The 26,755-nt window shown below is 39.6% G+C and overlaps 3 protein-coding genes and 1 non-coding gene across 4 annotated transcripts; 2 read left to right on the top strand and 2 right to left on the bottom strand.

Annotated features, from left to right (window-relative positions):
* Nucleotides 1–291: 291 nt before the first annotated feature.
* LOC130860856 (olfactory receptor 51G2-like) lies at nucleotides 292–7,674 on the top strand. Its single transcript, XM_057749402.1, has 2 exons — nucleotides 292–321; nucleotides 6,694–7,674. The coding sequence occupies exons 1-2, from the start codon at nucleotides 292–294 to the stop codon at nucleotides 7,672–7,674; spliced, it is 1,011 nt and encodes a 336-aa protein (XP_057605385.1).
* Nucleotides 7,675–9,325: 1,651 nt separating this feature from the next.
* On the bottom strand, nucleotides 9,326–9,464 carry LOC130829566 (small nucleolar RNA SNORA43). Its single transcript, XR_009047590.1, has one exon. It is a non-coding gene; the product is annotated as a small nucleolar RNA SNORA43 (small nucleolar RNA).
* Nucleotides 9,465–18,322: 8,858 nt separating this feature from the next.
* On the top strand, nucleotides 18,323–22,028 carry LOC130860855 (histone H2B type 1-A-like). The gene is made up of 2 exons (XM_057749401.1): nucleotides 18,323–18,381; nucleotides 21,638–22,028. Exons 1-2 carry the CDS (start codon nucleotides 18,323–18,325, stop codon nucleotides 22,026–22,028), a joined length of 450 nt encoding a protein of 149 aa, XP_057605384.1.
* A 3,115-nt stretch (nucleotides 22,029–25,143) lies between these two features.
* LOC130829507 (olfactory receptor 52P1-like) lies at nucleotides 25,144–26,091 on the bottom strand. Its single transcript, XM_057696067.1, has one exon. The coding sequence runs from the start codon at nucleotides 26,089–26,091 to the stop codon at nucleotides 25,144–25,146; it is 948 nt and encodes a 315-aa protein (XP_057552050.1).
* Between the last annotated feature and the right edge of the window lie 664 nt (nucleotides 26,092–26,755).

Below are 26,755 nucleotides of genomic sequence, written 5' to 3'. Positions count from 1 at the left end.
ATCGCCGGGCTATTCAGCGGGCTTGCTCTTTGGGAAGGAGCAGGCACACTTTAATCTCCTTCCGGCGCCCCCTATGAAAAATCATCAGGATGGACTCCTTGATTTCCTTCCAAGTCCCATGGCTGCCTGGCCCCCGCACTCAGGGGGTTCAGAAAGTTCAACTATGAAAATCTCTTGGATTTGCATGCAGATCCCAGCAGACCTGTTATTTCCCTACCTCCATCAGGAGGATTATAAAGTACTGGTCTTTATTGACACGGCAGAAAATGCTTTTCACAAACACCGGCTCAGATGGGAGGAGACGCCAGCTCTGGAGCCATGGTGAGTGCTGGGACTGGGTGTCAGAGCCGAGGCCTGGGGTGAGGGATTGAGCCCGGAGGCCTCGCACCACTGCCCTACACCAGCGTTTCTGCCCCTGGGCAGCACCAAATGGTCTCTGCTCAGGACAGGTAACTATCTCCAGGTCTTTCCATAACCTGAGAGGTGAGAGTTACCTCAAGGCCTTTGCTGATCCTCCTTCTTATAACATAATGGGCTTGGGCGGGCATCCATAATGAATTTTTTTTTTTTTAACATACAATAAACTGCATATATTTAGAGTGTACAATTTGGTATACCAGTCTCCCAATTCATTCCCCCTGTAATGAATTCTTATCACATCAGTGTGCTTTTTGAGCTTGACTGTTCGTTGCTGAGAAACATGGTCACCTCATGATAAAAGGAGGTCCTCTCAGTCCTCCACCAACTAGCCAAACCGATAAAACAAGCTCCAGATTCCCCCACAGGGGCTGCTCCTTGCACAGGCTGAAACGGACAGGTTTCCTGCAGCCTACTGTGGGGCTTCTGATTATGGGGTGAAGATAGTCATAGAGGATAGACTCTGCCTTAATCTGGGGTCCAGATGAGTGAGCAAACCTCCCCTTAACATATTCTGACTAGTTTGAGCAGGCATAGAGGGCTCCCTTTCTATCTTATAACTCAGGTTGAGAAGGCTGGCAGCGATGTAACAGCTGATCAGAGTTAACGTTCATTAAGGGATTATGAATTCTTGACGACTTCATTTAACCTCACCACAATTCAGCACAAGAAATTTCCCTTTTACAGATGAGAACATTAGGACAGAGAAGCGTTAAGAAATTTGCCCATGGTCATATAGTTAATCGGTGGTAAAGCCAGGATTTAAACTCAGGCGGTCTGGGGCTAGAGCACATATTTCTACTCTGTGCTGCCTACCCTGGATAAGATATATGTAAGATGCCAATCTATCCCAACCTCTGAAATGCTAATGTGAGGAGACTCATGATTTTAATAGAACATGCACTATTCATGCTATTTAAGATATTCAAAGAAGTTGAAGAGATACCATATTTGCAGACATATCAGACCTCCTTAGCAGATTAACCTGTGTTAATCCTGGAGGGAAAATCATAGAAGGCTGCGTTACAAGTGCTCACAGGTACTGGTGATTTATACAAACAAACCTCTAAACCAGATTGATTCTACCTACCTACCTACCTACTTACCTATCTACCTGCATGTCATTTTAACTTAAGTATTATTCAATACTAGAGACATTCTTGATCCATTCCAGACCCTGTCATGTCTTCCTAAATAACCAGGCTTCACCAGTTAAATCTAATCAAGGATTTTGGTTGCCAGCTTTTGAAATAAGGCAACACACATAGTCAGATTTGAAGGGGATCTACTGTTTAAAAACATTTAAAGACATCAAGTAAAGAAAAGAATTTTTAAAAGACTGATGGGATCCGATTTATTTAATAATTATGATTATTTTGTATGTGGATCCCAAATCTATAAACAAACTGAAACTTTTAGAGGAATTCCAATTTTATTCCTTTACTCAGATTTCACTGCAGTTTCCTTGATAGCTTTCAGGATTTAAGTCTTGTATTAAAGCAGTGGCTTCTGAGCATCTCTCAGTTTATATGTAGTGTGGGGTGGACATCTCTCCACACAGCCCTAGAACATAAAGCTTCAAACTACTAGAAAGCAGCAGGAGGTGGAGGGGGTCTGAGTTGTTTCTGGGGAGCTGGAGTCCCTGCAGACAGGCAGTGGCTGCCCAGTTAGGTGCCGGCCTAGACAGGTTTATGCTAATCTTATTTTTGAGCAGAACAGTAATAGAGCTAATCCTGGCTGAAGCACAACAGCATCATGGGCTTCTGGAAAACCTGGATCTTCATCTCGTGATTGTCTTTGCTAGGCTAGGGCTGCAGTGCCAGGGCCTGTTTTTCTGTAACCTTCCTTTTGGCCCTAGGCTGGGTGCTTCTTTAGTCCCAGGACTCAGCTGGCAAATCCAGAGGCTTAAAGCCTTACATCCCCTTGGGCATTAGTTGCCATAGGAATCTTCTTGTGGGAAGAGGATCTCCAACCTTCTCTAAGGTGGGTCATTTCTTTTTGGTGGCTCATAATTTTGCCTTGAACCATCTGGGAACAGATTTCCCTGGTTAGAGAAATATAATCTTTGCACTAGTCATGGTCTTCTGGAATCTGCGTGAGTAAGATGGTAGAGGGGCAGAGAGTGTAGTTTAATTTTGTTTTCATTCATCCTTGAAAGGGTCTGCTATGCATTGATTCTCTGTCTCTCCACCTCTTTCTTTCTCTCATTGTTTCTTTCCACATATAGTTTTATCAAGTTTTGCTTTTGCTCTCTTAGGAGATTACTTCTTTGGGGAGAACGTTCTTCCTAAGCCATGAACCTATAATTAAACTCATTCAGTGTGTGATACAGAAATTGTCAATAAGCACATAGGCCCCTTATAATCTTAGAACGTCAAGGATTGACACATACAAGCAGTCAGGGAGGGGTCAGGAGTGGTAAATGAGGAGATCTTATAAATCTGTAATCCTATTTCATCTTTTTTGAGGATGAGAATTTGCAACTTTCATAATATTAGTAACCATTGTAGTTAGCAGACAGAGGCAGTGTAACACAGTGCTTAAGAATGTGGACTCTGAGGTATAGCACAGGGAACTCGACTCAATATTCTGTAATAACCTAAATGGGAAAAGAATTTGAAAAAGAATATATATATGTATATGAATAACTGTATCATATTGCTGTACATCTGAAGCTAACATAGCTTTGTAAATCAACTGTATTCCAATATAAAATAAGAGTTAAAAAAATAAAATAATAAAAATTAGAGGGGAAAAAAAAGGGTCTGGAGTCTGTGTAGATTTAAACCCTGGCTCATCCACTTTATTACTTCATGATCTTAGGCAAGTTGTTCAGCCACTTGGTGCCTCAGTTTTCTTATGTGCAAAATGGGAATGAAAATGGTTCCTACCTCATAAGGCAGTAAATACTTGAAAAATATCAAGCATTATTGTTTTTAAGTGCTTATTATGTGCTAGGCACTATCTTAAGTGCTTTGCATGTATTCTCAGTCTTTATGTTGATCTCAAGAGACAAATATTATTTGCAAAGATTTTAGAGAGGAGAGTGCTGAGGAATGGACAGATGCATGAGCTTTGGAGTCAAACGGACTGTGCTTGAAGCCGGGCTCTTCCGCTTCCTCTTAATGGGGTCACTCACAGGTTTCCCCATCTCTGAGGCTCTATTTCCTCATCTACAGAAAGGGGATGATGCCACTCACAGTCTTTGGAAGGAGGGGGACTTCATGAGATAACGGGTGTGAAAATCGTTGGTGTCTCGAAAAATCCTAGGTGTCTCCGCTTATTGTTATATTTTAATAAATGCCTGCTATGTGCTAAACAGTTTATAGTCTTTCCCATGTTCACAACCACTCTGTGAAGTCAGTGTTATTCTTTTTTTTTTTTTTTTTAACATGATAGGGGCACAACTTTTTGGTGAACTCCTTGTCACCCCTGCAGCATTAGAACAGGGAGAGGAGGCTGCAACCTCCCTGGTGTCACACACTGCTGAATTCTTGGGTCTTGGGTGTGGGCGAGTTGTGCAAGGTAACTTGGCCATTGCATCCAAATGATGAGCCACAACCTGTGTGGAAAGGTTGGAAAAACTGAGTGATGGAAGCAGAGAGGCCTGGCTGGTTTGAAGGCTACTTCTCATAGTGAGTGACAACACTCTGGTCTCAAACCTCTGCATCTGGGGTTGCGGGCAGATGGGGTTGGAGGGAGGGGACAGAAAAACTGGCCTTTAAATTAACCTGAGAACAAAGGATCTAATAACCACAAAGTACCAGAATTGCTTTTTCTTAAATAAAGCAATTTAGTGAATAGCCTTTGTCCTTAGGCCAGCATGGATTTAAATTCTGGATCTATCACCTAACATCATGACCTTGGGAAAGTTACTTAGCGTCTTTTCATCAGAAAATGGAAAAATATCCCACAGGGTCAGAGGATTAAGTAAGCATATGTGTAGAGAGCATTTATAAAAGACAAATGTGTTCTTTTCTGACTCTTACTATTATTAGGTAAAAAAAAAAAAAAAAAGATAAATAAACTTAGGACCCTGGAGGAGTGTCAGAAAGCAAGGGACCTGGCAAAAAGGGGAAAAAAATAGGATAGGGCAAGGTGGGTTTAACTCCAGCATAGTGATGCAGGAATCTCTAGGGACCACAGAGACAGAGGATGTCCAAGTTACTTGAGAGAGTCCAAATGCTTGAGAAGGCCGTTCTCTTTTTCAGGTGGGATTGTGGGCACGTGGTTGTCATTTTACTCCACTGTGGACAGAAGCTTTATGCAAAACTCTACGATGCCATATGGAATGACAGTCCATGAAAACATTGCTCACAGGTGGGCCTCAAGCTGCTGTTTCATGTATGGGCTAAATTTTATCCAGACAAAAAGCCTTTCCATTTGCGCTCGGGCCTATCAGATAATGCATATCTTGACTGATAGTTTGGGAAACATTTCATAAGCTCTCTGCTAGCACATGGCCTTGAGAATCAGGGCTGAGCTGAGATCAGGTTCACGCACTCTGGCTTACAGTAAGTTATTCACCTGAGACTTGGCTTCTTACTGTGAAGATGGTAGGAACATCCCTACTCAGTGTTTGACACCTACAGATGTCAGATGAACAAGGTCTTGACCCAATATAAAGATCTTGCTTAGACCCGATCCTGCAGCATCAGGGACCAATGAGGATGATTAAACAAAGTTATGATAGGAGATATCTTCCTGAAACAAATCTGATCACTGTGTTTCCTCTCCATGCACACACTCAGTTAAATGTCCATGCTTGCCTGTTCTTCAGGATTCTGATCATGATTCAAATGGAAATTCGAAGGTGAATCAGAACACAGAAAGACTGAAGAAAGCAGGATAGTTAGGAGGCTGCTGTAATATCTGGGGAGATGATGGTGATTTTGGCTAGATTATTTTCATTGGGATCTGAAAGGAGGGGATAGTTCAAAGATAGTTGACTTGGGGAACATATTACAGTATGAAAAGAGATTCTAGTTGTTTTTTTGCTTTGTTTTGTTTTTTTTTCCTGGAGTTTTCATGGCTAACAGGAAAGGGAGGAAGGCCCAACAGGTCTTGGAGGGTGAGCTCTGGGGGGAAGGGGGAATTGTAATTTGTGGTTCTGCTAGACATTCAATTTACAATGCACAGCAATGTGAAGATACTTAATAGACAAACTTTCCTGTTGCAGAGGAAAGAAGTTGGGGAGGCTTTGTAGCCCAAAAGTGTTATGTGAAGTAATGGGAAAAGATGAGCTTACACACTATACTCTGGGCTCCTTGCTTAATGTTATTAACCCTGGGGTTCTGGAAGCTCATGCTTCTCTGCCAGGCTCTGTAGGTGATGCCCCTCAAGACCTGTCAGCTTCGCCCTCCAGCCCCCAGCTCTGGAGAACTTCAAAGCGCTTGGTGCTGTCAAAACAGCTTTTATGATAATAGGGCTGAAAAACAATATTTAAGAGAAAAGTGCCTTCTAATTAAGCTCATGGCCACAAGATGGTCTCAAAGGCAGGGTCAGAAGAAAATGTGCAAGTTTAAGCAGCCAGTGAGGTGGAGGTGGGTTTGGGTAAGAAGGAGTTTAACAAAAGTGAATCTCAGTTCCCGTGTTTGCCAGATTTAGCTTTAAAGAACTCTTGAATACTTCCTCTAGGCCAACTCACCTCCACAGGAGAGAAATTTGTCACCATTGAGCATGTTGGAAAGACCCTTTGGGCCCCAAAGGCTTTTCCAGAAAAGAAACACAGAAAATGTTGGTTCTTTAACAGCACTAGAGGAAAAAACAACCAGCCTCCTCAGGGGACAGTTTTGAAAATACATCATTTGTTTGAGTGTGTCCCTTTTGGTGTATGTTAACAGGTCACACTATGGAAAACCTGCCTCTAAGAATAAAGAGCGATGGAGTCTAAACTGCTTGTTCCTAGCATCATACTAAATTTAAACAGAAAATGATTCTCCCTTCTTTATTATTTAGTCTGAGAGGGCACTCTGGAGATAGGCTTTTGGGTATAGCTTAAGTGAAAAAGGAGGTTGTTTAGGCCAAAGAGACAGTGCATACTAAGTGGCTAAAGCAATATGCAGAGATTAGTTCATAAAATTTATTCAATATCACTTTATTCAAGGAGAAGATAAAATTATCTAGAAAATGGAGGGGAATGGAGCTCCTCAGAAGAATGAGGTTTCTCTCATGGCCTGAAAAAGGATGATGGAGCAGCTCTTCCTTTCCAGCCCTTAGTTCTTTGTAGGGACTTTATAAGTGATGATCAAATGAATGAATGCTTCTTATTTATAGGGTGGACAACTCCTTCCTGGAATCACTGTGTTTTCCTGCAACACCAGCGCTTCTGGTCATTCTACCTTCCTCCTCACTGGTTTTCCAGGTCTGGAAGCTTCTCATCATTGGGTTTCCATCCCCATCAACCTCATCTCTGTGGTTTCCATCCTGGGTAACAGTATCATGCTCTTCCTGATCCGTACAGATCCAGCCTTACACCAACCCATGTACATCTTCCTGTCCATGCTGGCAGCCTCTGATCTGGGCCTCTGTGCCTCTACCTTTCCCACCATGGTGAGGCTTTTCTGGCTGGGTGTTCGAGAGCTGCCCTTTGAACTCTGTGCAGCACAGATGTTCTTCATCCACGCCTTCACCTATGTGGAATCTGGTGTGTTGCTGGCCATGGCCTTTGATCGCTTTGTTGCCATCCGGGACCCTCTCCACTATGCCTCAATTCTTACCCACTCAGCCATGGCCAAAGTAGGGGCTGCCATCCTGGTGAGGGCTGTCCTGTTCAATCTGCCAGGACCCATCCTCCTGCGGTGTCTGCTGTTTCCCCAGATCAGTGTACTCTCTCACTGCTACTGCCTGCACTGTGACCTTGTGGGACTGGCCTGCTCAGACACTCAGGTCAACAGCCTGGTTGGCCTGGTCTCCATCCTCCTCTCGTTAGGCTTTGATTCCTCCCTCATCATGCTCTCCTATGCCCTGATCCTACAGACCGTGCTGAGCATTGCATCACCTGGAGAACGGCTAAAGGCACTCAACACGTGTGTTTCACACCTCTGCATTGTTATTATCTTTTACTTGCCCAAACTGGGGCTGTCTGTATTGCACCGAGTGGGGAAGCACAGCTACCCTGCTCTGGCAGTGCTTATGGCCAACCTGCACTTCTTGGTTCCGCCCTTCATGAACCCCATTGTCTACTGCATCAAGTCTAAGCAGATCCGTCAGTGCCTCCTAAAGTGCTTCCAGCAGAAAAGGGTTGATGTCTCGTAGAGCTGCAGAAGGACCCAGTGGCACACAACCCCTGTGGGTCAACCTGGATCTTGGGGGAAGATTAGTGGTGGAGTTAATTTTTGAGGTTTCTGAATGTTTCAGATCTTACCACTGAGCCTTTTGTGGGGCACCATCTGCTTCTATAATTATAGTTTTGGGGGATTGAAATCATTGGAAAGCATATAGAAGTAGCATCTTGATAATCCTCTTGTTTTTCTGATCAGAGTGGAACTATTTCATACTCATATATACTGTAACATCTCCTTGCCTAAGGGCTTAACCACACTTACTGAGAGGATGTGTATGTGTCAGTATTTGTGTAGGCACTTCTATCCTTTTCCCCACTGAATTCCCACCCCCCCCCCCCCCTTTTCATTTCAAACCTAAGGAAGAACTGTATTTCTATTATATTATGTATAATAAGAATATTATGTGTAAGTAATACTGGCTCTCTTCTCCCACACTTAATATTAACCAGCTCGTATACCAAAAAATAGAAAAGGGCAGTGATTGGTGGGAAACACGTAGGATAAAACAGTACCTGCTAAGTTTATTTAGCATCTATTTACACCTTAGGGAGTGGTAGTTTTCTCTTGGTACTCTTCATGTGTGTCTCTGCTTTGAGCTAGAGAGGAAGTTTGGTGCTGCCAAGTCCAGGAAAGCTGCTCACTATCTGTTTAGATTTTCTTATGATTAAGTATTTGAAATTATGGTTAGATCCACTTTCTGAGCCTGCATTAGTGCCCACATGAGGGAAAAGTCCACATTTGGTGCTAGATTTCATGGTTTTGTCTTTTAAGAAAGCATTTCACCCAGGATTTACAAAATCCGTATATCGCTAAAACTGCCAACCTTTTCAGGAATGATTAGTAAAGATGTAAATCTTAATTTTCACATTTATTCTGATGGCACTACTTAGTAACTACTTGATGGATGAGCTGTTCCCATGCCTGAGGCAATGAAAGGAAATCCTGTAGCATTAACAACTCCTATCTTTATGATTTTTTTCCTTCCTTCCTGTGGGGAATGCTTTTTATTGATTCATTTTTTTTAAAGAAAACACTTTATTGAGTTATGATTGGTATATAAAAAGCTGTGTGTATTTAGTGTATGCAACTTGATGAATTTGGAGATAAGAGATCTACTGTACAATAGTGCCTATCACTGGCAATACTGTATTGTATCTTAAAAATTTTCTAAAAGAGTAGATCTTGTGTTCTTATCAAATATAAAAATAATAAATAAAGGCAAGAGGAAACTTTTGGAGGTAATGGATATGTTTATGGTGTAGATTGGGGTGATAATTTCACAGAGCCCTTGATTTTATTGATGTCATCTACTTGATATTTTTGAGATGTGAACCCTATCAATCTGATTGAACACATATCACAGGAGGCTAGGTAGGTTTGCAGCAATGTGCACTTTAGCCATTGGCCTTTATTTATTTATTTATTAAATTGAAGTTAGTTGATTTACAGTGTGTTTGTTTCTGGTGTACAGCAAAGTGATTCAGTTACACACACACGCACACACACACACACATTCTATTTCATATTCTTTTCCATTAGAGTTTATCCCAAGATATTGAATATAGTTCCATATGTTATATAGTAGGATCTTGTTTTTTTTACCTTCTTTTTTTTCCTCCTGGTGATGTCCAGCTACAAACTATTCTTAGGGCCCACTCTTCTGAGCACTGAGCATGGAAATAGCCACTTCCTCTCTGCCCCAACGTCACAGGTGCAGCAGGACAGCCTCACCAGTGGTGTGGTGCTGGCAAGTCAGGCATCTGGAGGGCAGTTATCTATTTTATATATATAGTAGTTTGTATCTGCTAATCCCAAACTTCTAATTTATCCCTTCTCCCATTTCTCTTTGGTAACCATAAGCTTGTTTACTATGTCTGTGAGTCTGTTTCTGTTTTGTAAATAAGTTCATTTGTATCATATTTTTAGATTACACATATAAATGGTCATATGATATTTATCTCTGGCTGAATTACTTCACTTGGTATGATAATCTCTAGGTCCATTCATGTTGCTGCAAATGGCATTATTTCATTCCTTTTAATGGGTGAATAGTATTCCATTGTGTGTATGTGTGTGTATATATATATATGCACCTGTATACCACATCTTCTTTATTCATTCATCTGTCAATGGACATTTGGGTTGCTTCCATATCTCGGCTATTGTAAATAGAGCTACTGTGAACATAGGGGTACATGTACCTTTTCAAATTATACTTTTGTCTGGGTATATGCCCAGGAGTGGGATTGCTGGATCATATGGCAACTTTTTAGATTTTTAAGGAACATTCATACCATTCTTCATAGTGGCTGTGCCAATTTACATTCCCACCAAAGGTGTAGGAGGGTTCCTTTTTCTCTACACCCTCTCCAGCATTTATCATTTGTAGAGTTTTTGATGATGGCCATTCTGACTGGTGTGAGGTGACACCTCATTGTAGTTTTGGTTTCATTTCTCTAATAATTAGTGATGTTGGGCATATTTTCATGTGCCTATTGGCCATCTGTCTTCTTTGGAGAAATGTTTATTTATGTCTTCTGCCTTTTTTTTTTTTTTTTTTGGATTGGGTTGTTTGTCTTTTTTGATATTGAGCTGTATGAGCTATTTGTATATTTGGAAATTAAGCCATATTTGGTAGCATCACTTGCATATATCTTCTCCCATTCCAGAGGTTGTCTTTTTGTTTTCTTTATGGTTTCCTTTGCTGTGCAAAAGCTCATAAGTTTGATGAGGTTTCATTTGTTTATTTTTACCTTTATTTCTATTGCCTTGGGAGACTGATCTAAGAAAACATCAGTATAATTTATATCAGAGAATGTTTTGCCTATGTTCTCTTTTAGGAGTTTTATGGTGTCATGTCTTGTATTTAGGTCTTTAAGCCATTTTGGCTTTATTTTTGTGTGTGGTGTCAGGATGTGTTCTAAATTCATTGGTTTGCATGCAGCCATCCAGCTTTCCCAATACCACTTGCAGAAGAGACTGTTTTTCCTCCATTGTATTCTTGCTCCTTTGTTGAAGGTTAATTGACATAGGTGTGTGAGTTTATTTCTGGGCTCTCTATTCTGTTCCACTGATCCGTATGTCTGTTTTTTTTTTTTTTTTTTTTGCCAGTGCCACACTATTTTGATTACTGTTGCTTTGTGGTATTGTCTGAAGTCTGAGAAGGTTATGCCCCCAGCTTTGTTCTTTTCCCTCAGGATTGCTTTGGTAACTCTGGGTCTTTTATGGTTTCACATAAATTTTAGGATTATTTGCTCTGGTTTGGTGAAAAATGTCATGGGTAATTTGTTAGGAATCACATTAAATCTATAGATTGCTTTGAGTAGTATGGCCATTTAAACAATATTAATACTTCCAATCCAAGGGCATGGGATATCTTTCCATTTTTTAACTCATCTTCAGTTTCCCTTATCAATGTTTTGTAGTTCCTAGCATGCAAGTCTTTAACCTCTTTGGTCAGGTTTATTCCTATGTTTTTTGTTTTGTTTTGTTATTTTTTGTTTTGTTTTGTTTCTTTTGATGTGGATGTAAAAAGGAATTTTTTTTTTTACTTTCCTTTTCTGATATTTCATTGTTAGTGTAAAGACATGCAACAGATTTCTGTTTGTTAATCTTGCATCCTGCTACCTTGCTGAATTTATCAGTTCTAGTTGTTTTTATGTGGAGTCTTTAGGATTTTCTATATATAGTATCATGTCATCTGCATATAATGATAATTTCACCTCTCCTGTTCCAATTTGGATCCCTTTTTACTTCTTTTCCTTGTCTGCTTTCTGTGGCTAGGACTTCCAATACTATGTTGAATAGGGGTGGTGAGAGTGGGCATCCTTGTCTTGTTCCAGATGTTGGCAGGAAGGCTTTCAGTATTTCACCATTGAGTGTTATGTTGGTGGTGAATATGTCATAAATAGCTTTTATTATTGCAGCAATATATTCCCTCTATACACACTTTTGTGAGAGTTTTTATTGTGAATAGATGTTGAATTTTCTGAAATACTTTTTCTGTGTCTATTGAGATAATCATGTGTTTTTTGTGTTTCCTTTTGTTGATGTGGTACGTATCACATTGATTGATTTGCATATGTTGAATCATCCTTGTCACCCTTGGATGAATTCAACTTGGTTTTGGTGTATGATCCTTTTTATGTGTTGTTGGACTCAGTTTGCTAATATTTTATTGAGAATTTTTGCATCTGTATGCATCAAAGATATTGGCCTTTAACTTTTTGCTAATGTCTTTGACTGGTTTTGGTATCATGGGGCTTCATAGAATGACTTCAGGAGTGTTCTCTTGTCTTCAGTCTTTTGGAAGAGTTTGAGCAGGATCAGGTTAAGTTCTTTGTATGTTTGGTAGAATTCCCCAGTGAAGTCATTTGCTCCTGGGCTTTTGTTTGTGGGGAGGATTTTTGTTTTTTTGTTTTTTTAAATTGCAGTTTCTATTTTACCTCTAGTGATTGGTCTGTTCAAGTTATTTATTTCTTCTTGATTCTGTTTTGGTGGGCTATATGTTTCTAGAAACTTGTCTATTTCTTCTATGTTGTCCAATTTGTTGGCACATAATTGTTCATGGTGTTCTCATAATTTTTTGTATTTCTATGGTATTGGTTGTTATTTCTCCTCTTTCATTTCTTGTTTTGTTTATTTGGGTCCTCTCTCTTTTCTTCTTGGTGATCCTGGCCAGAGGTTTGTTGATCTTCTTTCTCCTTTCAAGAAACCAGCTCTTGGTTTGATTTTTTTCTATTTTTTGGTCTAAAATCTTTATTTTTATTTATTTTTATTTTTTTAAATTTTATTGATGTAGAGTTGATGTACAAACTTTCATTAATTTCTTCTGTATAGTGACTCAGTTATACACGCACACACATGTATGTATACATATATAAGTACGTGTATATCTATATTCTTTTTCATATTCTTTTTTATTATGGTTTTTCACAGAATATTGAATATAGTTCCCTGTGCTATACAGTATGACCATGTTGTTTATTTATCCTATATATAATAGTTTGGCTCTGGTAATCCCAAACTCCCATTCCTTCCCTCCCACCCCACCCCCAATCACAAGTCTGTTCGCTATATCTGTGAGTCATTTTTGTTTCATAGATATGTTGATTTGTATCATATTTTAGATTCCACATATAGGTGATATTACATGGTATGTCTTTCTCTTTCTGATTTATTTTTCTTAGTATGATATAATCTCTAGGTCCATCCATGTTGTTGGAAATGGCATTATTTCATTCTTTAGGATGGCTGAGTGATATTCCATTGTATGTATACCACATCATCTTTATCCATTCATCTGTCATTGGACATTTAGATTGTTTCCATGTCTTGGCTACTGTAAATAGTGCTAGTATAAACATAGGTGTACATGTACCTTTTCAAATAATACTTTTGTCTGGGTATATGCCCAGGAGTGGGATTTCTGGGTCATATGGAAACACTATTTTTAGTTTTATGAAGAACCTCCATACTGTCTTCCACTGTGGCTGCATCAATTTACATTCCCACCAATAGTGTAGGAGGGTTCTCTTTTTTCCACACCCTTTCCAACATTTGTTATTTGTAGACTTTTTGGTGATGGCCATTGTGACTTGTGTGTGGTGGTACCCCATTGTAGTTTCGATTTGCATTTCTCTTATAGTAAGTGATGATGAGCATCTTTTCATGTGCCTATTGACCATCTGTATGTCTGCCCATTTTTTGATTGGGTTGTTTGTTTTGTTGTTGTTGAGTTATATGAGCTGTTCGTATATTTTGGAAATAAAGCCCTTGTTAGTAGCATTGTTTGCAAATATTTTCTCCCATTCCATAGGTTGTCTTTTTGTTTTGTTTATGGTTTCCTTTGCTGTGCAAAATCTTGTAAGTTTGATTAGGTCCCATTCATTTATTTTTGAATGTATTTCTATTGCCTTGGGAGACCAACCTAAGAAAACATTGGTATGATGTATGTCAGAGAATGTTTTGTCCATGTTCTTTTCTAGAGTTTTATGGTGCCATATCTTATGTTTAAGTCTTTATGCCATTTTGAGTTTATTTTTGTGAATGATGTGAGGATGTGTTCTAACTTCATTGATTTACAGGCAGCTGTCCAACTTTCCCAGCACCACTTGCTGAAGAGACTGTCTTTTCCCATTTTATATTCTTGCCTCCTTTGTCAAAGATTAATTGACCTTAGGTGTGTGGGTTTTTTAAAAAAATCTATTTTATTCATTTCCTCTCTGATCTTTATTATTTCCTTTTTTCTGATGACCTTAGGTTTTGTTTGTTCTTCTTTTTCTAATTCTTTTAGGTGGTAGATTAGGTTATTTTTTTGAGATTTTTGTTATTTTTTGAGGAAGGTCTGTACTGCTATGAACTTTCTTCTTAGAACTACTTTTGCTGCATCCAATAGATTTTGTATAGTTGATTTTATTGTCATTTCTCTCAAGGAATGTAAAAATTTCCCTTTTGATTTTATTGTTGATCCATTGGTGTTTTAGTAACCTGTTGTTTAGTTTCCATGTAATCATTTTTTTTTCCTAGTTTCTCTTTCTGTGGTTGATTTCTAATTTCACACCACTGTAGTCAGAAAAGATGGTCGATATAATTTCTATTGTCTTAAATTTGTTGTGGCTTGTTTTGTGTCCTAGTATGTGATTTAGTCTAGAGAATGTTCCATGTGCACTTGAAAAGAACATGTATTCTGTTTTTTGTTTTGGAATGTAATGCCCTGAAAATGTAAATTAAGTCTGTAAGTCTAACTGTTCTATTGTGTCAGTTAGAATCTGTTGCCTTATTGATTTTCTGTCTGGAAGATCTGTCCATTGATGTGAGTGGGGTGTTAAAGTCTCTGTCTATTACTGTATTCCCATAAATTTATCCCTTTATGTCTGCTAGCATTTGTTTTATGTATTTATATGCTCCTATACTGGGTGCACATATGTTAATAAGTGTAATATATTCTTCTTGTATTGATCCTTTTATCATTATTTTGTGTCCTGCTTTAGCTTTCTTTATGGCCTTTGTTCTAAAGTCTATTTTGTTTGATATGAATATTGCTACTTCCACTTTTTTGTCATTTCTATTTGCATGAAATATCTTTTTCTACCTTCACTTTCAATCTATGTGTGTCCTTCACCCTAAAGTGGGTCTCTTGTAGGCAACATATTGTTGGCTATGGTTTTATTATCCAGATTTCCACTCTATGTCTTTTGACTTGAGCATTTAGTCCATTGACCTTTAAGGTAATTATTGATAGGTATGTATTTATTACCATTTTAAACCTTGTTTTCTGGTTGATTTTGTATTTCTTCTTTGTTCCTTTTTATTTTTCCTTTTGTGGTTTGATGGTTTCTTTTGTATTATGCTTGAGTTCTTTTGCTTTTGGTTTTTGTGAATCTATTGTATGATTTTGATTTGTGGATACCCTGTTTTTCAAGTGTGTTAACCCATTACTATATCTACTTGCTTTAGACTGGTAATCATTTAGGCTCAAGCACAGTAAAAAAAAAAAATCTGCATTTTTGTACACCCCTCCCCCATATTTTAGGATTTTGATGTCCTCTTTTATATCTTTATGTTTATCCTTTAGCTGTTCATTGTAGTTATCATTGCTTTCACACTTTTTTTTTGGTGGGGGGTGATTTTAAAAAAATCTATGTACTGGCTTATTTAAGTGATTTACTTTCCAATTGTGATTCTCTCTTTCCTATAGATTCTTTTCTATTTAGAGAAGACTTTTCAATATTTCTTTTAGGATAGGTTTAGTATTGCTGTATTCTTTTTGTTTTTGTTTCTCTGAAAAAATCTTTATCTTGACCTCTATTCTAAATGATGATCTTGCTGGTTAAAGTATCCTAGATTGAACTTTGTTCCCTTTCAGGACTTTGAACATGTTTTGTCACTCCCTTCTGGTCTGCACTGTTTCTGCAGAGAAGTCAGCTGATAGCCTTATGGGGGTTCCCCTGAAACTAAGTCATTGTTTTTCTCTTGCTGCCTTTAGAATCCTCTCTTTATCTTTCGCTTTTGCCATTTGAATTACAGTATGTCTTGGTGTAGGTTTCTTTTGGTTCATCTTATTTGGGACCCTCTGCACTTCCTGTACTTGTATATCTGTTTCATTTCTTAGTTTTGGGAAGTTTTCAGCCATAATTTTTTCAAGTACATTTTCAATCTCCTTTCTCTTTCTTCTCCTTCTGGAATTTTTATTGTGCATAAATTGGCTCAATTTATATTATGCCATAGATCTTGTATATTGCTTTCATTGTTTTTTTCATTTACCTTTCTGTCCACTCTTCTTATTGGGTGATTTCCACATTCTATCTTTCAGATCACTTATTCATTCTTCTGCATTATTTAATTTGCTATTTATTGCTTTTAACTTGGCTTTTGTCTTGGCAAATGAGTTTTCTAATTTTAATTGGCTCCTCTTTTTAGTTTCTAGTTCCTCATTACAGTGATCTGCATTTCTATCTATTTCTATCAGCCTTTCTTAATCCCTTCAATATTTTAATTATCTACCTTTTGGACTCAGAATCTGGTAGACTGGAAGGTCTTTTTCATTGTTCTTTCAGGGAATTTCTCTTGTTCTTTTAGTGTGGAGTGGTTCCTCTTCTTAATTTTAGTTGTATTTCTCTGCCTTTATGAATTTAGGATAAACAGTTCTCTACTGTGGTCTTGAAGGGCTGTTTTTATGTGGGAGCATCCCTGTGTAGCCTGTGTGAGTCTGATATTTTGCTGCAAGGGCTGTTTTTAGTATGGATGTCTGCTATATCTGTCCACAGTGTGTGCTGGTCATTATTTCCTTGATAGGGGTTCTGATTGGTGTTGTGGTGACAAGATACTGCTCTGGATGTTGAGTGGGGTCTCCTCTTTGCTCTGTGGTTGTAACAGCCCTGTTGGGGGCAAGGTCTGCCCCCCAGTTGTTGGAGTAGAAGCCCCCAGATCTCTTTCTGAGCTGCAGTGTCATGTCAGCTGGACTGGAACACTTCCGCTGGAGAGGAGCCACTGAGTATTCCTTCACAGAAGGTGTCCACCTGAAGGTGCTCTCTCTGGTGTCACCTGTTGTGTGGGCTCACAAAGTACACTGTTGGTACTGCTTTCATCCCTGCCTCAACCTGGCAGTGCAGTCAGTTACCTTGGATATCCCTCAGGAACCATGCTCACAAAGCCACCAGTGCATATACATCAGCACATATCTGGTGAAGTCAGGCACTGGGACGCGCCATATTCGTGCACCTGGGAGCTACAGAATCAGCCCAGACCCCAGCCCTTCCTCTGTATATGCATGCTTGTAAAGCCCACAGCTGCTAATGCCAGACCCACACCAGCCTTGGGAGCATAAGAGATCCACTTGGATGTCCCACAGGCACTGAGATTACAAAGGCTCCTGTGGTGTAAATCTGCCAAAGTAGCACAGCCATGGGGACATGGCTCAGATTTTAGCCCCATTTCTGAAGTTGTATGGTCCCTGGGATCAGCTCACATGTCAGCCCTGCTTTAGTTTGTGGGCAACCCACTGGCCCTCCCTTCATGTACAATTTAACAATGGGTCTTCTATGGTGGACCCAGCTTAGTCCTGCACACTCTCAATAGTGGCTAGGACCACACTCCAGCCACTTTGGGCTGTCTCTGTGCAACCAAGCCCAGCCCTCTCCCTGTGTCTGTCTACTGAAGTCCTAGTTTCAGCACTCAGCTCTTGTGAATACCAGCAGATGTCTGTCTCAGCAGTGAGGTGGCTAGGACCATCTGTGTTGGTCTCTCTCTGTTCTGCCTGTTGCCAAGCTGGTTGCTACACTCTCCTCTTCTGAAGCTCCCTTTTTGTCCCAGCTGATCTCCCAGCCAGTGAAGGGGGTTCCTAGGATGAGGGAGCATTTCCTCTTTCACAGCTCCCTCCCAGGAATGTAGGTCCCATTCCCTATTCCTTTTTTTTCTCTTTCATCCTACCCTATTATGGGGTGATCTTTCTTGCAACTTCAGTTTAATGAGCTCAGCCAGTGTTCAGTAGGTTTTCTGTGATAACTGCTCCACATGTGGACACATTTCTGATGTATTTGTGGGAGGAGGTGAGCTCCATGCCCACCTGTTGCATCATCTTCACCTCTGTCCCAATACAAGTTTTTATTTCATCAATTTCTTCATTTCTTTACTTTCTTTTCCTCTTCTGACTTTGTACCCTGGGGTGGCTCAGGCTCTGTATGCCAGTCTTATGACTTGGGAAACTATCTCCTTTCTTGGAAAAATTCAGTGGAGGTTGTTCCAACCCACTTCACAGGACATTCTTCTAGTTCCAACCACCAAGACATCTAGCATCTGTCTTCTGACTCTTGATGGCTGAGGCAGTCATCTTACTGTCACTCCTTGCTTCAAAGCATTTTTTAACAAGAAGTAACTTGTTTAAGCCCATATAATCACTCATCTAAATAGGACACAATGCTAGGCCCTGGCCTATTGGATTTACAAAATAGAAAAAAGTGATGTAGTGAGAAAGTTTGGACTCCTAATTTTACTGGGAAAACGCTTAAAGAGTGGGTGTCAGAAAGGACAAAGGGACCAAGAGGACCAGAAAGCTGACCCTCAGGTGAGGGAAACTGGTGGGTCTGAGAAGAAGATGAGACAATAGAGCAGTGCATGTTATGACGGATCAGCTGGAAAAGAATGAAAGGAGAGAGTGCAATGATCCTGGCCACCAGGTGTAATTCTTCCTGTATTACAAGGTCATTGAGATTGCAACTTAGAAAGTCACTGAATAGTATCTTTATTTAGAGTAGCATGCCTGCTTTCAGCAATTTCCTGGTATTAGGGAGACAGAATTTGACACAAGTTTCACTAAGTTGGGAGGAATTGGTGACATCTCAGTCTCTGGTTAAAACCCTAGAAAGGCTAAAAGCAAATACATTCAAATACTAAGGGCTATGATCTTAGAATATAAGTAAAAATGAAATAGACTTGTCTTAACAAAACCTGAAATTGACTGAAAAAGCAGAATATTACAGAGAATGAAAAGGACCATTTTCTAATGTGAAAAGTTTCAATCCATCATGAATATATAGAAATTCTAAATGTGTATGCACTTAATAACAGAACTTCAAAATACACAAAGCAAAATTTGATAGAATTAAAATGAAAAGCAGACAAATTCACAATTGTAGTTAGAGATTTTAACAATTCTTTCAGTAATTGATAAGAGCCAGATTTAAAAAATCTGTAAAGTTGAACAACACTATTGATCAACTTGACCTAACTGATAATAATAAAACAATTTTCCCCAAACATGCAGAAACACGTTAATTTGAAGTGCACAGGGAATATTCACAAAGATAGACCATATCAGGGCCATAAAACAAGTCTGAATACATTTTGAAATATTGAAATTAAAAATGCATATTTCCAATCACAATGGAATTAAATTAGAAATTAATAGCAATAATATGCACAGAAAATTATTAAACCTTGAAAATCAAGCAAAATGCTGAAAATAACTCATGGGTCACAAAAAAATCATAAGGAAAATTAGATAGTAATACAAGCTATTTTAGCACCACATATCAAAATATATGGGATACAGCTAAAGCAATGCTAATGGCTTAAGCTTCTACTTTAAGCAGCTAGAAAGACAAGAGCAACAAACAATGGAGAACAATCAACAAAGCTACAACTTGGGTCTAAAAATTAATAAAATTGATACATCTATCTCCTCCACCAGCATGACAGAATAGGACAAACACACACAAATAACCTATATCAGAAATAAAAAGTGACAAGTCCTACAGAATTGAAAGAATAATAAGGGGAAGTTATAAACAATTTTATAATATACTAGTATATTATTTTGACAACTATATTATTTTGGCAATTTAGAGGAAATGGAAAGTTTGTGAAAATAGAAATCTATATTCATTAAAAATTGAATGTAAAATACAGATTTTTCCTGTGGAATTCTATCACATATTTAAGGAACAAATACAATAAATATTAAGAACCTTTGCTAAAAATAGAGCTGTAAGGAATACTTTCCAATATGTTTTTTTTGTGTGTGCCTTATTGGTTGTTAAACAGTCTTTTTTATATTTTTTAAGCCCTTTATTGGAATATAATTGCTTTACACTGTTGTGCCAGTTTTTGCTGTACAAGAAAGTGAATCAGCTGCATCTACACGTATATCCCAATATTCCCTCCCTCCCATGACTCCCTCCCAGCTTCCCTATCCCAGCCCTCTATGTCATCACCCATCATCAAGTTGATCTCCCTGTGTTATGCAGTAGCTTCCCACTAGCTATCTATTTTACACTTGGTAGTGTATATACGTCAATGCCACTCTTTCACTTTGTCCCAGCTTCCCCTTCGCCTCCCCACCCCATGTCCTCAAGTCCATTCTCTACATCTGCATCTTTATTCTTGCCCTGCCACTGGGTTCATCAGTACCATTTTTTTTCAGATTCCATATATATGAGTTAGCATACAGTATTTGTTTTTCTCTTTCTGGCTTACTTCGCTCTGTATGACAGACTCTAGGTCCATCCACCTCACTACAAATAACTCAATTTCATTCCTTTTTATGGCTGAGTATATATATACTTTCATTGTATATCTGTGTCACATCTTCTTTATCCATTCATCTGTTGATGGGCATTTAGGTTGCTTCCATGTCCTGGCTATTGTAAATAGTGCTGCATTGAACATTGTGGTACATATATCTTTTTGGATTATGGTTTTCTCAGGGTATATGCCCAGGAGTGGGATTGCTGGGTCATATGGTAGTTCTGTTTTTAGTTTTTTAAGGAACCTCCATACTGTTTTCCATAGTGGCTGTACCAATTTGCATTCCCACCAACAGTGCAGGAAGGTTCCCTTTTCTCTGCACCCTCTCCAGCATTTATTGTTTCTAGATGTTTTGATGATAGCCATTCTGACCAGTGTGAGGTGATACCTCACTGTGGCTTTGACTTGCATTTCTCTAATAATTAGTGATGTTGAGCCTCTTTTCATGTGTTTGTTAGCCATCTGCATGTCTTCTTTGGAGAAATGTCTATTCAGGTCTTCTGCCCATCTGTGGATTGGCTTATTTGCTTTTTTGTATTAAGCTGAATGAACTGCTTATATATTTTGGAGATTAACCCTTTGTCAGTTGCTATGTTGACAAATATTTTCTCCCATTCTGTCCAATATGTTTTGTGAGGTAAGCAAAACCCTGATATAAAAACCTGATAAGAAAATCACAAGAAAGAAAATTATAAGATAAATAACCATTATGAACATTGACATAATTTTTCTTATCAAAATATTAGCAAATTGAATCCAGCAATATACAACTATGATAATACATCATGACTAAGTGAAGTTTATCCCAGGAATGCAAGGCCGTTTAACATTTAAAAGTAAGTCAATACAGTATACCCTATTAACAGAATGAAGGAGAAAAATTATGTGATTACCTAACTGTATGAAGAAAAGTGATTTGACCAAATTCAACAACATCTGGATAAAAATTTTCAATAATTGGTAAAGAATACTATGAAAAACCTATAGTTAACATCATACTTCATGATGAAAGATTGAACGCTTTCCTCCTGGGATCAGAATCAAGGCAAAGATGTTTCCTTACTAACTCTTTTGAACATTGTGTTGGAGGTCCTAGCCAGTACATTAAGATCAGAGAAAGAAATAAAAATCATATAATCAAAACGACAGCAATAATTTTTACAGAAATTAAAGAATGGATTCTAAAATATATGTAGGAATGCAAAGGACATAGAATAACCAGAACCATTGTGGAAGTACAGAGCTGGATGACTTACACTATGTCATTTTGAGACTCATTATAAAGTTATCATTAATATAACAGTATAGTATTGATATACTTGATATATTTGATTTCATTACTTAAAGAGATTAATGAGATCTTCTCTTATGTGGTGTGGATTGGAGCTATCAGAGCTGTAACTCTATAGAGCTACCACTAACCATGCCGAGCTGTCTTTGAAGGGCCCTACCATTTCCAAGAAAGGGTTCAACAAAGCTGTAACTAAAACTCAGAAAAAGGAAGGGAAAGAGTGCAAGAGATGCCGAAAAGTGAGCTATTCAATTTACATCTATGAAGTGCTGAAGCAAGTTCATCCAGACAATGGTATCAAAGCCATTAGCATCATGAATTTCTTTGTGACTGACATCTTCAAGCATATTGCAGGTGAGGTGTTGCTCTTGGCCTCTTACAATAAGGATTCAATTATTGCTTCCGGGGAGATCCAGATGGCCATGTGCCTGCTGCTGCCCAGGGAGCTGGCCAAGCACGCCATGACCAAGGGCACCACGGCTGTCCCCAAGTACACTAGCTCCAAGTAAACTTGCTGAGTAAGGGTCTTTCCACTTAACCCAAATGCTTTTTTCAGAGCTGTGAAAAAAAAAGAAAGAAAGAAAGAAAGAAAGAAAGAAAGAAAGAAAGAAAGAAAGAAAGAAAGAAAGAAAATCTAGAAATATATCCATACATAAAGAGCTGACTGATTTTTGACAAAGTTGCCAAGGAATTTCAATTTGGAAAAGAATGCCTTTAGACAAATAATTCTGTTAAAACTGGATATCCATATATGAAAAAATAAATGTTAATTTCTACTTTACATCATGTACAGTGGTTATTTGTGTTGGAACATAGACCTAAAATTAAAAGCTAAATCTATAAAACAAAGCACTGGCCATGAATAAAATTCATTCATGGAAAGAGACCTCACCATTTGGCAGGTTTTATTAAACATACACCTATGTTTATTTTTTATCGACATATAGTTGATTTACAATATTATATTAGCTTTAGGTGCACAACAGAGTGATTCAATATTTTTATAGATTATACTCAATTTAAAGTTATTACAAAATTATTGCTATACCTTCTCATGCTGTATAATATATCCTTCTTGGTTATTTATTTTGTACATCATAGTTCATATCTCTTAATCCCAATGCCCTATTTCATCCCATCCAATACACCTACCTTTTAACCTAGAATTTCCTCTCCTGGGTTAAGAAATAGTCATAGCAGCTTTATTCATAATAGTCAAAAATAGGATATAACCCAGGTGTCCAAAAGTAAGTAGCTAAGCTTTGGTATATTCACACAGGGGAATATTTCTTAGCAATAAAAAGGAATTAACAACACAAATGAATCTCAGAAAACATTATGTTGAACCAAGAATACATTGTATTATTCCACTTATAAGGACTTCTAGAACAGTAAGTTTGATACAAAGTAATCAAAATCAAACAGTTGTTTCAGTGGGAGAGCAAGGGTATTGCCTGGAAGAAGCACAAGGGAACTTTCTGGGATTATGAAAACATTATGTATCTTGATTAATGTGGTGGTTATACTGATGTATACATTGGTCAGAAATCATCAGACTTAATGAGGTATAACATACCTGAATGAAGTACATATACACTTAATACATGTACTTCATTCAGGTATGTTATACCTCATTAAAAAAAGGATAGTTTGGAAAAAATAAATCCAATCATAACCAATGTAGTCCCAAACAGGATGCAGCTGATTTTCTTGACTTCCCTCACAGTTTGCATTAAATATTCTAGAGATTAGAATTTATTGGCCAATTTAAGGTCTCTAATTGTTTGGCAACCTGGGTTGTCTGTGGGCAAATTAAAACTACTAATTTCATGTATGCTGAGCCCTGGAGTGAAGGAAGAATTATTATGGTAACACGAGAGTCACTGAGAGTACATGGGGGGATTTTGCTGAGGTCTCATATTCAAGTTGTCAGAGATTTAGCTTCCTGAATCACCATTACATCTCCAAGACCCTAGAATACTGTTTGGCATGTTTTCAGAAACGCCAGTGATTTAGGGAAAGAATTATCCCCTCACTCCTAGGTTAAGCCTTATTAGATTCTTGGTCATGGGGCCTAGATTTATAAGAACTCACCTGGTAAAGAGTGAAAAGCAAGGAATTTAGAATTAGATTTGAGTTTGATTTCTGGCTCTGATACTTGCTTGCTTCTTGGACAAGTTACTACCTTCCTAATCTTCCACCTCTGGCTCTAAAAAGTGAGAGCAGTTAATTATATGTCCCTCGTCAGATGGTTATGAGACTACAGTAAGATGATATATATCCCCTTGGTGCACTGCAGTGTTGAGCTAATTGCTGCTACTGGATGACGTTCTGGTGGCTTATATTATCCTGAGCCTGCTAGAGAGGTTCTCCTGTGTAAGCTCTTCCCTAGTTTATTAATATGCTTTACCAGGGAGTCAGATACCTATCAATCTGCCTGCTGATTCTGAGCAGGGAGGCAGAACCAGAGCTCCTGAAAACCCCGGAGCCTAAGGAGCTTTCTAGTTGCAGCCATCACTTTCATTTTTGTGAACCTGCTCAGGCAGTCCCACTGAATTGCCTTATCTATTTTCTATCCAAGAAAGGGTCCTGGTCTCTTCCTTAAACTTTTGAGGCTTAGCAGCAGCTCCACAGGGCCACTCCTACAGAACAAAAAGAAAGACTAGGGATGTTCAGACTTGACATCATCCAGGCTGAGACCTTGTTCCCACACCTCACACCTGGCATGGTCAAAGGTTTCTAAAGAAGTGGCCTTTCCTATCCATGCAGAGGTGGGGTGAAATGAGGTGGGCCCTGGGACTGCATTTCCCCCAAGCAAGTTAGGTGTCCTAACTTAGTACCCACAATCCCTCTGGTTACCATAATCATTTAGTTTAATTTGGTTTACCTGCTCTCTCCTTGTATGTATGTTTCCTATAACAGTGAGCAGTCACCATGAGAGGGGGACTTTTGACCTAATCAAGTCCATACCCCTAGATTTTAGCAAAATATTTGGCCCATAGTGCACGCTTGATGAAAAAATAAAAACTCTCAGCTTCAGAGAACCTTCCTAAATTGGCAATAATAGTGTTGCTTAGTCCTGTGTACCATAGACAGTTTGCCTATGGTTCTTATTTGCTGTTGTTGTCCCTCTGGCCCATTGCTGACTGCTGAGTCTCTCTGCCTCTGTAACTCTCTGCGTGTTTCTCCCATCAGACTTAGCGCTCCCTGAGGAAGGTCCCCGTGTATCCCTACTAGAGCAGGAACACCTGACTGTGGATGAGGGTTATTTTTCCTTGTCAGACCACTAGTCATATCTTTCTCACTTTATCAAGGTCTCCTGGAGGGCAGGAGCCATGTCAGAACAGCAGAGTGGGATTCCTTGGGGGGCCATCATCTGCTTGGTAACCACATTCCCTATTGGACAGGGGCTGCTCGAGCATCGTTTCCCACTTGTGATGTAGATGTGGTTACATCTGATGGCTCTTCTCCCATCCCACATGTGCTATGCCTCCTTATCAAAGTAAGGATACCATTGAGTGTGGGTTTCTGTCTCTCCGTCATGCTAGGAGCAACTGGTATCCCAGACATTTCCCAAGGGCTAAGGGGAGAATAGGATAGGGTCCCAGGATGGAGTTGGAGACGTTATGACTGAACAACACCCCGCTTCAGCAGTCGGAAGGCCCCATCCCGGATCTGCTTGGTCTTCATGCCGTAGATGATGGGGTTGAGCATGGGTGGCATGACAAGGTAGAGGTCAGCCAAGAGGATGTGGATGTGCCGGGGCACATGCTGGCCAAAGCGCTGAGTGTAGAATGAGAAGAGTCCCGGTGCATAGAAGAGAAGGATGACGCCCAGGTGGGAGCCACAAGTGCCAAAGGTCTTAGCCCTTGCCTCCTTGGAGGAGAGGCCTAACACAGCCCGGAGGATGAGTGCATAGGAGATAGCAATGCAGATAGAGTCAGTGCCCACCACCAGCGTGGCAGCGGTGATGCCGTAGATGTTGTTTGGCTGTGTGCCCCCACAAGCCAGCTTTACCACAGCCATGTGCTCACAGTAGGAGTGGGCCACCACTCGGCTACAGTAGCTCAGTCTTGCCAGTAAGCAGGTGAGGGGGGTCATGAGTCCCAAGCCACGAAACACAGCAGCAGCCCCCAGCTTGCCTACAGCCTCTGGGGGTAGCAATGATCCATAGTACAGTGGCCGGCAGATGGCCAAGTAGCGGTCAAAGGCCATTGCTAGCAGGATACCAGATTCTGCAGCTGAGAAGCCATGGATAAAGAACATCTGGGTAGCACAGGCCCCAAAGGCGATCTCAGCAGCGTTTGCCCAAAAGAGCGCAAGGAGCTTGGGCACAGTGGAGGTGCAGAGCACCAGGTCAATGATGGAGAGCATGCACAGGAACAGGTACATGGGCTGGTGCAGTGCAGGCTCTGAGTGCACCACCAGCAGCACTGCCATGTTGCCGAGCACTGCCAGGGCATACATGGAGCAGAAAGGAAATGCAATCCAAAAGTGGGATGCCTCCAGGCCAGGAATTCCCATGAGCAGGAAGGAGGCTGGGTTCTGATGGCTATGGTTTGTGAATTGCATGAGTAGGTCAAGGTAGGGTAGGTAGAGAAGAGCTTACTGTCTTGAGCTGAACTCTAAGAGACTCTGAGAGATGAAGGAGTTGGGATGCATCCTTATGCTGTGGCTGAAACAGAAATGACAGCAGGAAATGTTTGAGTTAGATCTCATGAAAAACATCCAGGATGAGAAGATTGGAGAGCAGTGGGAAATGGTGCAAGGCAGGAGGTGAAGTTATCATTCCCAAGGTTCAAAGGAGCCCTTTCCACTTGTGTCTGACTCAGTGATGTCTGGGGTAGGGGTGTAGGGTGAGTGGCATGGCTGCAGAACTCTCTCTATGGTGAAGACGAGTGGCTAGAGACTTACAGCTTTCTTTTTTTCTGCCTGTGAATCATCTTCTGCCTATACTCTACCTATATTCATCTATTTTCTTCTAAATCATCTGCCTATGTGACAATATCAGGGTAATGTAATGATCAAATGAATCAGATGTGGTTACTTTTCAAGATGGGAACCTCAGGACTGAAGGAAACAGAAGGGAAAATGGGGAGATCTTGGATGGATTTTTCAAACCATTGAGCCTATGATTACTCACAAATGAGGCCCAAAACCTGGGTTCAGACCAGGAACAGCAAAGCACATGTTGAGGGGCTGGGTCTCTTGTATACTGTTATAGCCACGACACTGC

The sequence above is a fragment of the Hippopotamus amphibius genome, chromosome 9, assembly GCF_030028045.1.
Source record: "Hippopotamus amphibius kiboko isolate mHipAmp2 chromosome 9, mHipAmp2.hap2, whole genome shotgun sequence".
Lineage (NCBI taxonomy): Eukaryota > Metazoa > Chordata > Mammalia > Artiodactyla > Hippopotamidae > Hippopotamus > Hippopotamus amphibius.
This window is presented reverse-complemented; position numbering and strand designations above follow the sequence as displayed.